At 46.4% G+C, this 17385-nt stretch overlaps 1 protein-coding gene across 6 annotated transcripts in view; it reads left to right on the forward strand.

Moving 5' to 3' along the window:
• The first annotated feature begins 6373 nt into the window (after positions 1–6373).
• Positions 6374–17385, forward strand: part of Flacc1 (flagellum associated containing coiled-coil domains 1) — a 31725-nt gene continuing 20713 nt past the window's right edge. The window contains exons 1-8 of one of the 6 annotated variants that reach the window (XM_040753550.1): positions 6374–6460; positions 6693–6744; positions 9628–9784; positions 10456–10533; positions 11343–11391; positions 12658–12797; positions 14964–15057; positions 16532–16593. In XM_040753550.1, the coding sequence (XP_040609484.1) occupies positions 9672–9784; positions 10456–10533; positions 11343–11391; positions 12658–12797; positions 14964–15057; positions 16532–16593 (536 nt within the window). In that variant the 5' untranslated portion in view covers positions 6374–6460; positions 6693–6744; positions 9628–9671. Of the gene's footprint in view, positions 6745–9627; positions 9785–10455; positions 10534–11342; positions 11392–12657; positions 12798–14963; positions 15058–16531; positions 16594–17385 lie in introns of all 6 variants that reach the window. The other 5 variants (XM_040753549.1, XM_040753548.1, XM_040753553.1 and 2 more) reach the window with 5 other exon arrangements.

Here is a 17385-nt window from a genome sequence, read left to right on the forward strand (position 1 = left end):
TGAAAAATTCTGAATAGCTTTTACAGAAATTTAGTGAGCAGGAATTTGGTAACGTGGCGGGGGTTGGGAGCTGAAAACCAGCCCTGAAATCGCGGGCAGCAGGACACAGGCCAGTAACCAATCAGAGAGGCAGAGCTGGTGCAAGGGGCAGCAACAGTGTTAATTTGCAGTGTTAGGCCTAAGCAGCAGTGGTGGCAGCAGCAGGAGCCAGACATTCCTGCGACTCTGGGCGTGGGCCTGGAGCCCGCAGTGGCTGTAATGGTGAATGCCTGCCTTTCAGGCTCAAGCGTGGGGTTGGGTGTACTTATTTCCCCAAATCCCGTGAATATCCCATTTCTAGGACAACAGATATTGAGGAAGATTTGGCTACACAGGTTAGGGATGTCATATGATATTTTATTAAGGAGAAGTCACTTACATGAGAAACGGAGAACCTAAGGTCAGCCCTCTGCTTCTCTTTGAGACCAGACCTGAACTCCAAGAGAGCGAGCATCTCCTTTCCCCCAGCTCTTTATCTGTGAGCCCTTATGAACTTTTTTAATCGACTCTGTGCACCATTTTTCTGTAGTGTCTGACCTCTCTGGCTCCTACAATCCGTCCTCCCATTCTTCTACGGGATTCCCTGAGCTCCACCTAACGTTTGGCTGTGGGTCTCTGCATCTGCTCCCATCAGTTGCTGGATGAAGTCTCTTTGATGACGATTGGGCTAGTCTCCAATCTACAAATATAGCTGAGTATCGTTAGGAATCGTTTCACTGACTTTTTTTTTAACCAGTTGTTTGGTTTTATTCCAGGTCTCAGTGCTGTCCAGTCTCTGGGTCCTGGCCCTCCAGGCAGTGTCAGAAGTGGGCTCCGTCTCATGTCAGGGTCTCAAATCAGACCAGCCATTGGTTGGCCACTCCCCTTAGTTCTGTGCCACCAGCAACCTTTGTTTGTATGTTTTGGTTTTTTGAGAAAGGGTTTCTCTGTTTAACAGTACTGGCTGTCCTGGAACTCAATTTGTTGACCAGGCTGGCCTTGAACTCACAAAGATTCACCTGCCTCTGCCTCCCGAGTTCTGGGAACCCCAGCACATCTTGCAGGCAGCACAAATTATAGGTCAAAGGTTTCATGGTTGGGTTGGTGCCCAGTCCCTCTAGTGGAAGCCTTGCCTGGTTACAGAAGATGACCAGTACAGGCTCTATCCCCAGTACTAAGAGTTTTCACTAGGTTCACCCTCATAGATTCCTGGGTGTTTCTATTGCCCTAGGTTTCTACCTCGGCCCCCAAATGCCCCCCAGTTTCACTCATCTCTCCCAAGACTCTCTTCCTCCATCTCCCACACTGTTTTCTATCCCCATCGAACTCCAGTCCACCTTCAAAATCTATTCCCCCTTCCCAGGGAGATCCATGAATCCCCCGTGAGCCCTCTTCGTTACCTCGCCTCTCTGGGTCTGTGGATTGTAGCATGGTTATCCTTTACTTTACATCTAATATCCACTTATAAGTGAATACATGCCATGTTTGTCTTTCAGGGTCTGGGTTACCTCACTCAGGATGACATTTTCCAGTTCCATCCATTCACCTGAAAGTTTCATGATCTTACTTTTTTAATAGCTGAGTACTCCACTGTGCAAATGTACCACTTTTTCTTTATCCATTCTTCAGTTGAGGGACATCTAGGTTGTTTCCAATTTCTGGCTATTATGAATAAAGCTGCTATAAACATAGTTGAGCAAGTGTCCATGTGGTAGGGTGGAACTTCCTTTGAGTATATGCCCAGGAACAATATAGTTGAGTCTTAAGATATATCGATGCCCAATTTTCTGACAAACTGCTTTCCAAAGCGGTTGTACAAGTTTGTATTCCTACAGCAACGGAGGAGTGTTCCTCTTGCTCCACATCCTTACCAGCATGAGCTGTCACTTGTGTTTTTTATCTTAGTCTGATTGGTGTAAGATCGATTCTCAAAGTCATTTTGATTTCCATTTTCCTGGTTTGCTAAGGATGTTAAACATTTTTTTTATTTGAGATTTATTGCATGGGAATCAGGATTCACTAGACTCAGTACAGGTTAAGTGAAGTTTATTCAAGGAGATTGCACTTACACAAGAGGTGGGTGATCACCACTTTTTCCAGCTCCTAGGATCCTCCCAGGCTGTCCCCTGTGACCTGACCAGCCACAAGAGAGCAAACCTGTTAGATACTAGAATAGCTACAGTGGCTTGCTTTTTGGGTCCATTTGTTTGGAAAACTTTTTTCTAATCCTTTACTCTGAGGTAATGTCTATCTTTGATGTTGAAGTGTGTTTCTTGTATGCAACAAAAAGATGGATCCTGTTTTGGGATCTATTCTGTTAACCCGTGTCTTTGTATTGGGGAATTGAGTCTATTGATATTAAGAGATATTAATGACCAATGATTGTTAATTCCTGTTATGTTGTTGTTGTTGGTAGTGGTGGTTGTGGTGGTAGTGGTGTGTGTGTGTGTGTGTGTGTGTGTGTGTATTTCTCTTCTTTTAGTTTTGCTTGTTTGAGATTATTTATTTCATGTGTTTTCAATGTTATGATTTAAGTGGCAGTGGATACCTTGGTGAATTAGAGCCAAGGAATGCCACAAAGTGATGCCATGCAGCAATCTCACTCGGGAGGTTTATTGGGGGAGGGTAGGTATTCAGAGGCTGTCTCTGAGTGAGGATGGAAGGGGAAAGAAAGCAGGAAGAAAAGGCTTTTTATAAGGGGGCATAGTGCATTCCCATAGGGAGATTATGTGTCTCGTGGAAACAGGGGAGATGGTGTATCTTGCTTTCTCCATCTATGGTGATTGAAAGTTTTGCTGGGTATAGTAATCTGGGGTGTCATCCCTGGTCTCTTAGAGTCTGCAAGACATCTGTGCAGGCCCTTCTGGCTTTTAGAGTCTGCACTGAGAGATGGAATGTAATTCTCAGAGGTCTGCATTTATATGTTACTTGGCCTCTTTCCCTTGCAGCTTTTAATGTTCTTTCCTTTTCTGCATATTTAGTGTTTTAATTTGTATGTGTTTTGGGGACTTGCTTTTCTGGTTCAATCTATTTTGGTAATCTGTAAGCGTTTTGTACCTTTATAGGCAGCTCCTTCTATAAGTTAGGAAAATTTTCTTCTATTATTTTGTTGAAAATATTTTCTGGACACTTGAGCTGAGAATTTTCCTTTGTTACTATTATTCCTATATTGAGTCTTGTTATAGTGTCCCAAATTTCCTGGATGTTTTGTGTCAGGAATTTTTTTAGATTCACATTTTCTTTGACCAATGTGTCAATTTCTTCTATTGTATCTAATATCTGAGATTCTGTCTTTCATCTCTTGTACTCTGTTGGTGATACTCATGTCTGTAGCTCCTATTCACTTACCTAGATTTTCCAACTGCAGGATTCTCTGTTTGTGTTTCCTTTATCTTTTTTTCTATTTCCTTTTTCAGATCTTATTCATTACCTTCACCTGTTTGATTTTTTTCTGGATGTCTTAAGGGATTTATTCACTTCCTCCCATTGTTTGTGTTTTCCTGGGTTTCTCTAAGGGATTTATTCACTTCCTCTTTAAGGATCTGTATCATCTTCATAAAGCTGGTTTTAAGGCCATTTCCTTGTGCTTCAGCTGTGTGGGAACATTCAGAGCTTGCTGTAGTAGAATAGCTGGGCTCTGGTGGTGACATGTTGTCCTGGCTATTGTTGATTGTGTTCTTAAGCTGGCATCTAGGCATCTGGGTTTGGAATGAACTTAAGTCTGGGTGCCCATTTCTGAGTTTCTTTTTGTTAGATGTGTGTTTTGCTCCTGGGTTTTTGTTTCCTCTTTGGTCTTCTAGTCTTTGTGGTCTGTATTTCTGGTGGCTCCTGTGACCTCTGGTCTAGAAGGGAATCTCCATCAGAGTTGGGGGCTGGAATTCTGGCAGTTATCCTGGCCTTTGGTCCAGCAAGGGGTCTGTGTTCTTCCGGCTAGCATGACCTCACTTCATGTCCCTCTGCTGTTTAGGAGCAGACAAAATGGTAGCTGTGGTTTGGGGAGAGCAGCAGCAGGAGGCAGTTGGGCAGTACTAACTTCCAAACATTTGTACCAGTGACAGGAACCTGGCTCTACCTGACTACCACAAGAAAACAAAGGAAGTAATGCTAGCAAGCCAGTGCTTTGGGCAAGTGACTGGGATTTCCCCCTCAGCACCTGTTTCCCTTCTGTCTTTATTTTCAGCCACTGCTCACTCAGAACTTACACTCTCCTTTTTACTAATCACAAAAAATATATAAAATTACATGATGAACAGGTTCTAAGTAAATACTCAATCTGGTTGAATATATAAAATTTCCTCTTTGTTAATTCTTTTCCTCCTTTTAAATTCTGAACATCTGTCCCCATCTTGTCTTTCACAGCCCTTGGAGTTGTAGAAGCCATGAGGCTTCCCTTAGTTGACACATGAGGCTGACATAGCAGAACCCAGATCCCAGGCATGTGACTGAGTCCTCCCAATGACTGCTCACTCTGCCTCCACTCCCTGTTACATGAAGCTGACAGACCTACCTGCCTTAAGCCACTGGTAACTAACAGCAGGACTCATTTGCTTTGACGACATTGAGAAATGGTTGCTGTTGAACTGGCATTGCCTGGAGCTAGGTTCTGGGTCATCTTCTTAAATGATACGCACTCTTCCTAAATGATCAGCCACTAAATCTGTTTCTAGACGTTTCTCTGAACTTAACAGAACTTTTAATGAATTCTCCAATAGACATCACCACTTAGGTGTCCCCCTGGCACCTCAACATGCCCAAAACAGAATGCATGGTCTCTTCCCAAACTTGCTCATTCACAACATACTCCTGCCCGTAAATGCCACTGTCATAGTTACAGTTTCAATTGCTATGAAGAGACACCATGGCCACAGCATCTTTTATAAAGGAAACCATTTCATTTGAGTGGCTTACAGTTTCAGAGGTTCAGTCCATTATCATCATGGGGGACCTGGTGGCAGGCAGGCAGACATGGTGCTGGAGAAGTGCTGAGAGCTCTTGGTCACACGGGTAACAGAAAGTAAGCTGTGTCACTGGCTGTAGCCTGAGCATAGGAGACCTCAAAACTCACCCCCATAATGACACGCTACCTCCAACAAAGCCTCACCTCCTGATAGTGCCATTCACTTTGTGGCCATTTTCTTTCAAGCCTCCACAGGCACCAACAGCAACTCAGTCGTTGGAGCTGGAGACCCAGGAGTCACAGAACCTGTCCTTCCTTCCCTCCTACATCCCAGCCTACCTTGTCCTGTAGTCATCCCAACTGCTGGCCCTCCAGGACCACATCTAGACTGATTAGGCCTCTGAGACATTCCTACACAGTTCCTTTGTCTCCAATCATGGCCCCTCCACCCGTTTCTCTGCCTTGCAGTCACCATGGTCGTTCTTATAGATAGAGTCAGAGTCCTTCTCTGGTTAAAGTTCTTGTTAACACAGGAGAGTGGAAGGAGGATTGAGTCTCTTAACTGTCGCCCATCAGCAGTGGTGGCACATGCCTTTAATCACAGCAGAGACAAGCGAATCTCTGTGAGTTAGAGGCTAGCCTGATCTACAGAGTTAGTTCCAGGAGAGCCAGGGCTACACAGAGAAACCCTGACTTGAAAAACAAAATCATGAAAGATTGTGCTTTTATTGAACTGGTTTCCAAATTTTTAGCTCTACTGAGCTCAGAACTGAGGTGTTGTCCCATGCCTAGCTACTGAGCCTGGCATCCAGACAGCACACAAAGTTTGTGAACACTGGCTTTTGTAAACTATGGGATGCGGGCCATCACTAGACCAGGAGTCAATCTGATGGAAGAATCAGCCTTAGTTTAGAAAAGAGAAGCAGAATAAAATAAGCAATACGGCATTGCAAACCTTCATTGTAAAATGTGTTGTTTAGTGAGTCGTGGGAAAGTAAAAATGAATTAGCAAGCACTCTTTTAGTTTGGTTTCGTCTGTTTTGTTTGGCAAGGTCTGCTTTGTTTAGAAAAACATCTGAAACTATGGGTAGCTGAAAAATGGACCATTCCTGTGGACTTCCACAGGTCTCAATGGCTAAGTGTCAAAGGACAGGCACATCCTCCTCAGAGTCCTAGAAGCTTGAGAAAACAGAGGACGTTAAAATCAGTTACCAAAGCCTGAGGACTGTGGCCATTCGTCACTTAGGTCCAGGGTGCTATATAAATTCTATTGATCTGGAAATGTATTTTCGGGTTCTTCATGTCTGATGAAGTAAAAACCTTGTATGAATCCCTGCTGTTGAGAACGGACACAGATTTGTGTCTAGGAAGATTTATCTGGCTGCTTCTCCAACTTTCTGTTAAGAACAGCATGCTTTGAGCCAATGAGGCCCCACCATTCTGTTTCCATAGTGATAAAGAAACAAACCCTCTGGGCCTCTCCCTAAAGCAAACCTTACAAGTCAGGCTCAAAAGACTGGGTAGAGGGTGACTTTCTCCTCAAGGGTGAGCTGTCTTCTAAGGGGAGCTCTGGGCATGTCTTCTCCCCCTTCTGAAAGCCATTGGCTGGGTGTGAAGATCTTAGGGTAGGTCTGTGGATGTCTACTTTGGCATCTCAACTGCTTGGGGGTCTGTGCTGAAGCCATGAGGTCTGAAACATCTTGATTTGAAGTGAAATGAATCCTAATTTTGTGCGGATGGGGGCCTTGCTTCCCTAAAACATTATGGTTTCTTTAAGACTCTCAACTTGGGAAGGAACCACAGGGGAACGAATCTTTGAAAGAATTGAGGTAAGATCATGGGAAGATTTTCCTGTGGCTTGTTTATAACCTGGAGCTCTGTGGCTCACAGTCAGCCCTGCAGGCCTGAGGGAAACACTGGGGAGAAAATACAGGAAAGGAAAAGAAGGGGAAACATACAAACACACACACACACACACACACACCACATACATACCACACACACACATACACACACCACACACACACATACACACACCACACACACATACACACACCACACTACATACCACACACACATATATACCAGACACACATACATGCCACACACACGTCACACATCATAAACACACACACACACACCAGTAAGTGCCTTTGCTATAAGGCTCTGTAAGTGCTCCACAGCACCTTGCTTGCCCAGGCTCCTCCCCTGACGCCCTCAGCCCTACCTCATGATTTGCGGACAGCCCACATCTGTTCTGATGGTTCATTGGCTTTGTAGTGCTGGTTTTAAATGCTTTGAATGTGGTCCCAGGGTATGCAAAGGAAACTTTTTTAAAAGAGCAAATTAATAAACATCAAGGCATTTCTAGAGTGAGGAAACGGAAACAAACATTTATCAAAACAAAGCTGGTCAAAATATAAATAAGAGCATTTGTAAAAAATTACAGTTGTACAGTTGTACAAGAGAAATTGTGACCAAGGGCGCTTACTGTAGCACGAATTCTAGTTGTTGTTATTAATAATAAAAACCTAGAGACAGATATTGAGGTTAAAGCTGAAGATCAGAGAAGCAAAGCGGTCAGTCACTAGAGAGTTCTCACCTCTACCAATGCTCAGACAGAAGAGGCGATTGCAGAACCTCAGACTGTCCCCGACTCATTGCTCCTCAGACTCCTGTCTCCTCCTGCCTTACATCCCTCTCTAGTGCTGGGATTAAAGGTTCGGGATCCAAAGTACTAAGATCTCCTTTGTGTGAGCTCTGTTTCTCTTTTAGTCTGGATCAATTTCATGTAACTCAGGGTGGCCTTAAACCCAAAGATATCTGTCTGCCTCTATCTCCTGAGTGCTGAGATTAAAGGTATGTGCCACCACTGACTGGCCTCTGTGGCTAGCTAGTGTAGCTACTGGGATTAAAGGTGTGTGTCTCTCCTGCCTGGCCTCTATAGCTAGTTAATGTGGCTGCTGGGATTAAAGGCGTGTGCCACCACTGTCTAGCCTCTGTGGCTAGCTAGTGTGGCTGACTTTGCACTCTGATCTTCAGGCAAGCTTTATTTATTTGATCATACGAAATATCACCACATGCTGTTTTCCCAGAGAACTCTAATTTGGTGCCAATCAACCACATATAGTGACTCCCAACAGCCAGTAACTCCAGCACTAGAATATCCAATGCTCTCTTTTGGTTTCTGTGGGTTCTTGAATGCTTGTGGTATACAACCACACAGACAACACATACACAAAATAAAAATAAATCATTTAATAAAATTTCAGTGATATGGAAATTGATCTCAGACTTACTTGACAGATTGTCCTAAATTTGCTTTAAAATAATTTGTTGGAGGAATAAAATGGGGTGGGGTATAGAAAAATAAAGTTAGTCACAATGACAATTGTTGAAACTATGGGATAGGTGAGTTTATTATGCTCTTTTTTTCCATTTGGCATACTTTTAAATTTCTTGACTGCAAAAAAAAACTGACATTTTTTAAATGATGGCATATTACATTTCTACATAATGGAAACTCATGATATTGTCTTAAAAATATATCCAGGATATAAATATAGTTTGCTTCTGTTTATAGGAAGCTTTGTAATTCTGTTTCTTTAGAATGCAGAAAATTCTGGAAGTCATTTATTCAAATATTTTCAGTGATCATCTTTGGATGTTATAGTTTTGATATTTTTTATTTCCTTAGTGTTTTCTGTTGTGGTTGTCTCTATAATGAACTGATTTCATCGCAATACACACACACACACACACACACACACACACACACAAATAAACCTATATTCCTTTTTTTTAAAATACCACTGTGGTTCAGGGCATGTGTCTCCGTGTGCAGGTCTGAGAGCACTCCTTGGTCTCATTACGTGTGCACAGCTATACAACCCAGTGTGAACTAGCATGGGCAGTATTGTTAAAGACAAGGCAATAGGCTCAGAAATTTCTCCAAGTCTAATGTGTAAAGTCAGGCCCACATGATTCCAAAGCATCCCCCAACTCTCATAACAGATGTCGTGAGGGAGACAAGACAAGTAACCCTGACATTCGGACCAGATTTTCTTTCTTTAATACAGAGTCTTTTTGTCTAAGTAAGGTGGCATAGGGCACAGTTTGGGGATGGGAACAGAGACCAATCTCGTGCTGAAATGACAAGGACACCATTCATCCTACTGGATGCTCATCAGATCTGTCACCTCCCTACCTGTCAGTGTCATCAGGAAGCATACCTCTTGGAGTCGGGGTCACCTGCCAGCTGTCTTCTGTGCAGAAATCGTGGTAGGGGCTTGTTTTCAGTTCCCTTCTGCAATTCAGGCAGGTGACCCGAATTGACAAACAGGAAGATATCTGTGCTCTAATTGGAGAAGTAGAGTTAATTTCCCAGGACGTTCTGTGAAGGATCTGCTAATGCGAACCTGAGGGGAACAGGCTGTCGGAAGCAAGCACTCTGCCATGTGGTAGCTCTGCGACGTCTCTGTATGTCACCTGTAAGCAGGGACTCTATCCTCGAACTACAGTGATAACTCAATTGTGGGAGATGTTTAATTGCTTTCTGGTCAAGTGGCAGCCTGTGAGGTATCACTCCACAGTGTGAGCCTGCATCGGCTCAACCTCCACCCGTGTCCCTCAGGCTGCCCCTTGATCTCTCCCAATCTCTGTTTGCCTTGATTGTGAGTAGTTTAACTCTCTGTGGTTGTTTCTCATCTCAGCAAGAGCCCCTGACCTAGCAACCAAGACTGCATCTGACCCGACCATGTACCCCAATCCTCTCATCTACTGCACCTGCTTGGACCCCTGGAACTTGGGGCCACGGAAGCTAATCAAGACCCCTCATCCACTTCCAAAGACCTCCACAGGGAAGCCTAAGTAAGAATAAACTGGGTTGGGCTAGGTACAGGAAGTGACTGTTTCTTTTGTAGTACTCTTTGCCTTATAAGAGTCCCCAGCTGAGAGCTTGTCACAAATTCCCCCCCCCAACAGGAAGCCCTGCTTTCCTGCCTTGCCAACCAGCCTGGAGGCTGCCCTGGTGTTGCAGGCCTGTCTTACTCAACGTTTCAATAAAGAGGGCTTGACTCTGCAACTTTGCAGTTTGTGTGTGTGTGTGTGTATGTGTGTGTGTGTGTGTGTGTGTGTATGTGTGTGTGTGTGTGTGTGTGTGTATGTGTATGTGTGATACCCAAACAGAGCTTTGGTGGCAGCTGTACCTCCTCAGGAACAATGGCTTTGGGGCTTGCCCTGACAACCATAGGAGTTCTTTTTTTTTAATTTGTTTTTCATTTTTACATAACAAGCCCAGTTCTCCCTCCCTCCCTTTCTCCCACCCCACCCCCCTGCCTCTGCCAACCAGGAGTTCTTGGAGACAGTGGAGAAGTACAGGTAGGAGAGCCTTGGACCCGAGGTCTTCAAGGTCTCAAATCTTCACGATCCTAGTTGTTACATCATACTTTTCAATTTGGAGTCACCGTGAATATGCCCTTATTGGGGAGGGTTGAGACATACTTTTTAATTTCCAGTGTTTATTTATTTATTACTTTCAGGCAAGCTCTTCCTACACCAGTTTCAAGAGAACGCAACTACCTCCTGTCCCAACCAATAAAACCTGTTGTTTCCCCAAAGTAAGTACCTTTAAAAAGTTCCATGAGGCAATGGATAAAATAATCTACCACCACACAAGGAATGGACTCACCCTGAGAGCTCCAGAGAATATCTCTGCCCGCATCCATTTTGGATTCCTCCATCACTGAGGCCCTGTACCAGCAGATTCACCAGCTACCCAGGGGTCACACACACACACACACACACACACACACACACACACACACACACACACGACCTCCACATCCATGCTGACTTGAGCTAATTTGCTACCAGGGACGTCAAAAATTTGCCAGAATCCATCGTTTTTTCCCCAAACCAAATCCATGGTGATTTCAGCCCAAAAAACGTGAAGAAAGCAATGAATGGCAGAAAGCATAGCCCCACAGAGAGGTTGAGTCCCCATCCCTGGAGAGTGGGAAGACGGAGCAGTGGGGCAGAGGGCGGATGATATCAGGTAGCTTACCTGAGATGTAGACACTCCCTCACTTGTATTCTCCACGTGGGGCGAATGCAATTATGAAAAAGAATGTCAGTCAGAGAGACATGACCACTGTGAAAGATGACCACTAGGGACACAGAAGCCTCTAGAAGCTGGCAAAGGCAAGGATTCATTTCTCCCTGGGTGCTCCACGGTATAGCCCCACCCACATCCGTTTCGGACTTCCCCCTCATTGAGGCTGTATGCCAACATGTTCCCCAGCTACCCAGGGTTCTAGAAGGTCAAGTGACTGACCTAGGAGAACAAAGGCCAGTCAGGGATCATCCCCTGAGCTCCGCCTCTCAGCTGCTCCTGCTCCACCGCTTTCTGAGCACCTTTCTCTTGCAGAGACAAAGCCCAGACAGGAAAACCAGAGGAGAGCAGCAAACTCCTCTCTGTGAGTAGAAGTGGGGAAAGCGTCGGAAGAGCATTTACCTAGCACCTGCTGTGTGCAAGCATGGGGTTTTTTTTACACACTCTTAACAAAGTCTGGGAGCAATCCTCGTAGCATTAATGATGCACACTTTAAGTAGTCAGTAAGTGGCCACACTAACTAACCCCAGCTATTCTCCCCTGCTTTGTGTAGGTGGGGGTGGGGAGGGATAGATGGTGGCCATTCAGGTTACAACTCATGCTCCAGTACAGGAAGCCCTCTGTCGCACAGGGATGCCACAGATCCCGAGACAGGGCCTTGGAACATGAGTCTCCATGGCTCTGACATAGGTGTGAGACCAGGTTGTATCTATGTTTTAGAAAAAGCACTTTCTCGTAGGACATTCTGACCACATTTTATTTTATCATTTCACCCATTCCTCCCCTTCCTAAGCAAGGACCACGAGGTCCTCTAAAGAGCGTTAATGGTCAGGAACAAAGTAAGGGAAGAGAAGCAAATCACCCTGTTAGGTGGAAAGGCCACCAACACTGGGGACTCAAGAGTGAAAGCAGAGCCCACAGTAGGTGGAGGACTCTCAGCTCCTTAAGCTCCATCCTAAGATTCCAAGCGCAACATGCTGGGCCCTTGGGCCATGATGGGTCAGGCTTAAGGGAAGGTGAGGCAGAGATGCCAGTTAGGAGATGGCCACAATGGCCTGGGTCACTTGCGGTGCTGCAGAGTGGTCTGCACCTGTCTAGAAGCTATGATTGTATCCACGTTAGCCAATGACTCTGCCAGCTTTCTGTCTTGGAAGCTAATGAAGGCAGGAGAATTAACTCACTGCATTTGTCTGAACCCATGCTGATCATCTCCTTGCACGTTATATTCTTGTTTTTGCTCGTTACAAAAGCCCTTTGAAGACGTTATTATCACCATTTTTCTGAAGAGGAAACTGAGTCACAGAGATGTGAAATAGCCCCAGGGCTTGCCCAATTCCAAAAGGGGAGCAGTTCCCACAATGCTCAGCTACTGTCCCCACGGAGGATCAGGAGGAAGAACAGAGTGGGGTCGATTGATCAGTTGGCACTGGGAGTTTAGATGGTCCCTAGAGGGTGGGCCAGTGAGTGAGTGGATTGGATCTGAGAGATTTGAGGGTAGTGTCACAGAAGGATCTCAGGCCCCAGAATCTCTGCACAGTGTCCCTATGTAGAAGATGTGAGGAAGCCCACACTAGGTGGGGGACTCTCAGCCCCTCCAGGCTCACAATTTCTCTTTGCCTTCTGCCTTGAGACCCAGGAAGTGATTGACGTGTCACCTGGCTATAAACTCATTCGAAATCGAGAACAGATTTCGGTCACCTTGGGAGACGAGATGTTCAATAGGAAAAAGCACACGGAATTGGATGTTTTGAACAAAATCAAGTTTTCCAGGTAAAGTCTTTGGATCAACACCAGTTTCTCAGAGCTGGCTCTGCCCAGCTAGTCCACCATCCTGGTTTCAGTAAATGCCTGCTATCCATGTCCAGGTAACAGGTCCCTGCCCAGAAACAGCTCAGCTAGCATGACTTACACTAAAGAGGAAAGTACTCCTTCCAGGAAGGGACAGGTGAAATATTCCAAGATAGTCTGGATTCTGAGTGTAGGGATAGACCAAAGCCAGTTTCTGGAAGACAGGAGTATGCATTTCTTTTTCCACGATAAGTAATCCAAAAATGCCCGTGACTCTGGGAGATGCAGTTTGGAAAGTTCCAGCCTGATCCATCCTGTTGAGCCCCCGCCATTGCTCTTTCTCTGAAACCTCGCGTCTTTTGCTACCATCTGATGTCACTCTCACGCTCCTACCCGTACCTTTCAGGTCTACCTCCTAGACCTCTCATTCACACCTTCTGTTTCTCCACCGTCCTACCTGAATCCAGGCCTCCCACTCCTCACCGTGTTACCAGACGGCTCTCCCAGTGTCTCCTCCTTCCAGCTTCACCCTGCTGTCAGAACTACTGTTCTGAAGACACAGTGGCACACACCCTGAATACCAGTGCTGTGTAGAGAGGGGGTTGTGGGGGTGTGGCCAGGTAGATCCCTGTTAGTGGGAGACCAGCCTGATCTACATAACACGTTCTGGGACAGCCAGGGCTGTGTAGAGAGAGACCCTATATCAAAAACAAAAAGCAAACAAGAAAAGGAGCTATTGTTCCAAAGGATCTGGGGAGATGTTTAAGTGATCAAGTTAGTTCTGGTCTCTAGCGTCCATGGAAGAAGCCAGGCATGGTGACACACGCCCATGATCCTAACCCTGAAAGACAGGAGGAGAATCCCCAGGGCTCACTGGCCAGCTGAACTAGTTGAAACATGAGCTATAGGTTCAGTAAGAAAGCCTGTCTCATAAAAGAATGTGGAAAGCAACAGAGGAAGACACTTAACATGAAACCCTGGCCTCCATGTGCACCCATGTGTATGTGCAGGAACACACTCAAACATACCATAAACACACACAGACACCCATCTGTTGCTACATAGAAAGGCAACATCTGAATTGTTGGCAGCTATTCCCTCTGGGAAGGGTTGGGGATGCCATGGAGGCCACTGAGTTACTGACCTCAGCTGGCTCAGACAAGCCAGTGTCATATCCCCAGCTTCCCATTCAGTCAGGGGCGGGGGCACGGGGAGGAGATTCAGCCTCTATTTCCTCTTCCCTGCTCAACCAGCCTCCCTCTGCAGGGAGACAATGGGTCAGATGCCCACAGTCTAAGTGGTATCCATAGCAACCTCCTGGTCTCATAGGAAGCTGTCCTCATGTGCAGCAGAATGAAGCCCATCGTGTTCATTTGGTTCCCAGCGAAAGCTGTGTGTGTTGCTCACAGAGAAGGGCGTGCTTCACAGACAAAGATTTGCTCCTTTCCAGTTCTTCCCCCAGCTCCCTCCTCTTCCACAACCTTTCTCTTGTTTACGCACCTGACATCGCCCCTGTGCCAAGAGAGGAATGCATGACACCAAGAAAATGAAACTTCTTGAGAACTCCCTCCCTGCTCCACTGCAGGGTCCCATGCCTCCCACACACACACGGGGGGGGCGGGGGTGGACCACTCAGAGAAACCCTGTCTTGGAAAAAAAATGGAAATACTATGTGGCTGTGTGACCCAGGCTGGACACAGATTCACTGTCCTCCTGTCCTTAGGTGCAGACGTGACAGGTAACTCACACATTTCCTCATTTATGCCTCTTCTTGGTCCCATCCATGGGCATTCCTTGTCTCCAGCTGACTCTCAGAATGAGTCTTCCCGGGCTTCCCCATTTCCTAATCCTCTGCATTCTCCCTCTTGTGCTCAACTAGGGACAACCAAAGTCCGGTGAGTGTCCGCCACACTCTCATTTCTCTTCTGCTCGACAGGACACCACACTGCCCTGAGCACTTCCCCTGAAGGGCCGGACACAAGGTCCAACCACCCTGCTGTGAAATGCCTTATTCAGGTCTAGCCTCCACCGCTGCATTCCCACGCCATTGTGGCAGAGCAGGCACAAAGCAGACCCGAGTTAGGCAGCCTGGGGCCTGGCTGGCAAGAATAACCATCTCTGGTAGTGACAGAAGTGTTTGTCCCACAGGACTGATATCATTTCTGACCTTGAGGAGCAGATCTCCGAGCTGACAGCTATAATAGAACAAATGAACAGAGACCACCAGTCTGCCCAGAAACTGGTGAGTGATCCTTGCAGTAACCACACCCTCAGAACTAATACTTTCAGAGCATCTGTGAGCCAGGCAAACACGCCAGGCACTTTGCAGTAATGAGCCATGCTATCCAGATGCAGGACTCTGCAAAGAGGATTGTGCACCGAGCGATATTTCTCTGCCTGCATCCTCATCCATAACTGTAAACTGTAGCTCAAAGACATTCTGTTCCAGAGGTTCTCCAGGTGTCTCTGGGTATGCGGTAGCACTGTCTTCTTCACACAGGGGTCACTGATTACTTCCCCTCTGGCCTTTGCCATGACATACAAGCATCAAAGGTCACCAGACTATTGCTAATGACCCCGGCACAGAGGATGTCTCTGGTGTCTTGCAAAAGCTTCCAGGAAGCCACCCCCATCCCCACCAGTCTCTATTACTATTAAGCTCTCGTTGCCCATTCTTCAGAAGCAGCTGGAGTCCTTTCATAGTCCAGATGTGGTTTTTATTTTTAAACAGGTGACATTTTTAACATTTTGGTCATTGGCTCAGACGGTGTACTTGGTGACCAGAGCAGGAATGACAGACCACAGCCATGCTCAGAACATGCCTCCCCCTGAGGCTCCACCTCCCTGAGGCTCCCCGAGGCTCCGCCTCCCCGGAGCCCTGCCTCCCGAGGCCCCGCCTCCCCATAGCAGCTTCTCAAGCTGATTTTTCCCAGGCCATCCACATCTTACAGTGAGCTGCCTCATGACCAGGCTGAGACCTTTGCCACCTCTGATTTGTTACCTTGTTACCCTGCCAATTTGATTCCTTCTTCAAAAGGGAATCTGAGGTTTGAGAAACTTACATCATCTGCGTAAGGTGGTAGGGCTTCGGCAAATTCACGTTTGACTCCCGGCACAAGCCCTGTGGAAGGCAGCTTTAGAGACTGTCCTTACTGGGGGAGGGGGCTTGAAAATATTCCTACTGTGACATCCCATTAGTAGTGTGACCTTTGAAAGGTCTCAGTGTGGCATTCAGGATGACAATGAGATGGTAGTTAGGGATAAGATGTTTTTGGAAGGACAGACAGACAACAGCAGACAGAGACTGAGGAGTTTGCACCCCATTGCCTCAGCGCACTGGGGCGCAGAAGAGCCTGACTGTCCCACAGTGTGGAGGAGACAGTTCTCTTCAAAGGAGCCTGGCTCCCCAGCGCGGGGAGGGGGCGAGCAAAGAGGACAGTGAGGAGGGAATTTGTGGCCACAGGTAACCCTGTAATGCGTCTGCACTCTGACGGCTGGTTCTTTTTGACTCTTCCAGCCAAGTCCGTTGCTAAATAAGTGATCCCCAAGTGTGAAAGAATCCAAAGGAAGCAGACCCAGTGACAAAGCAAGTGAAAGAGATGGTGCCCGGGAGAGATGAGGCTGGCATCGCCTCTGTAGGGAGGGGTTTTAGAGACGTAGATCAGAGCCCACGGGAGTCCTGCAGGCGATGTTGCTAACACTGGCCCCATTTCCAGCTCTCCAACGAGATGGATCTCCGCTGCACTGAGATGAAACAGAAGTTTGAAAATGAGATCAGGTAGGCTTCCTGGCAAAGGCCCCTGTGCAAAGCCGCTGCAGGATTCCAGTTCCCCGGGGGCTCCCATGGTGCCAAGGCAGCTGGCTATGGTGTGTGAGAGGTCACCCTGCTCTCTGAGGATGAAACAGTTTATGTTTTGTGTTGCTGCTTTTGCATAATTCATCCTTTTCGTTTCCATTGTAGTATTTCTTTTGTTCCGTCGAAGAAAAGCCATTTTTTTTTGTTTCCCACGAAGCCTTGTCATACATGGTTTGTTGTGAGCACATTCTTCCTTTTCTCCCTCCTCTCCCTTCCTCTTCCCTTCCTCCCCCTCCTTCCCTCTACTGCCCCCTCCCCCTCTTAGCTCAGAGCCTGGGCAACAAAGAGAGAAATGGGGGAGGAGGAACAGAGAAAGTCCACCGGAGTGAAAAGGAAGTGTGCTGTCTGTGTGGGGAGAATCTTGAAGCCATGGAGGCTTCCCGGTGGAGAGACAGCACCTCTCACTGCCCCATCCGCAGTCACTTATTTATAATTACTTCTGATTGTTTTTTTTAGAACATTTTTCGGTTCTTGACAAGAAAGTCTGAACTCCCATGCTCATTGCACACGGCACAATTGCCTCATTACAGAACCAGCCTATGTTCTGTCAACAGATGAGATTTTAAAAGGCTGTCTATTCTGCGTCCAAAGAGAAGGAAATCCTCTCAATTGTGATGACACGAATGGAAGGGAAGGACAAAGGCAGATTAATGTGTTTTCACTTATATTTGAAGTCTAACCCTCACAGAAAACAACACAAATAAGTAGTCACTT

The sequence above is a fragment of the Mesocricetus auratus genome, unplaced genomic scaffold (genome assembly GCF_017639785.1).
Source record: "Mesocricetus auratus isolate SY011 unplaced genomic scaffold, BCM_Maur_2.0 Super-Scaffold_100010, whole genome shotgun sequence".
Classification (NCBI taxonomy): Eukaryota; Metazoa; Chordata; class Mammalia; order Rodentia; family Cricetidae; genus Mesocricetus; species Mesocricetus auratus.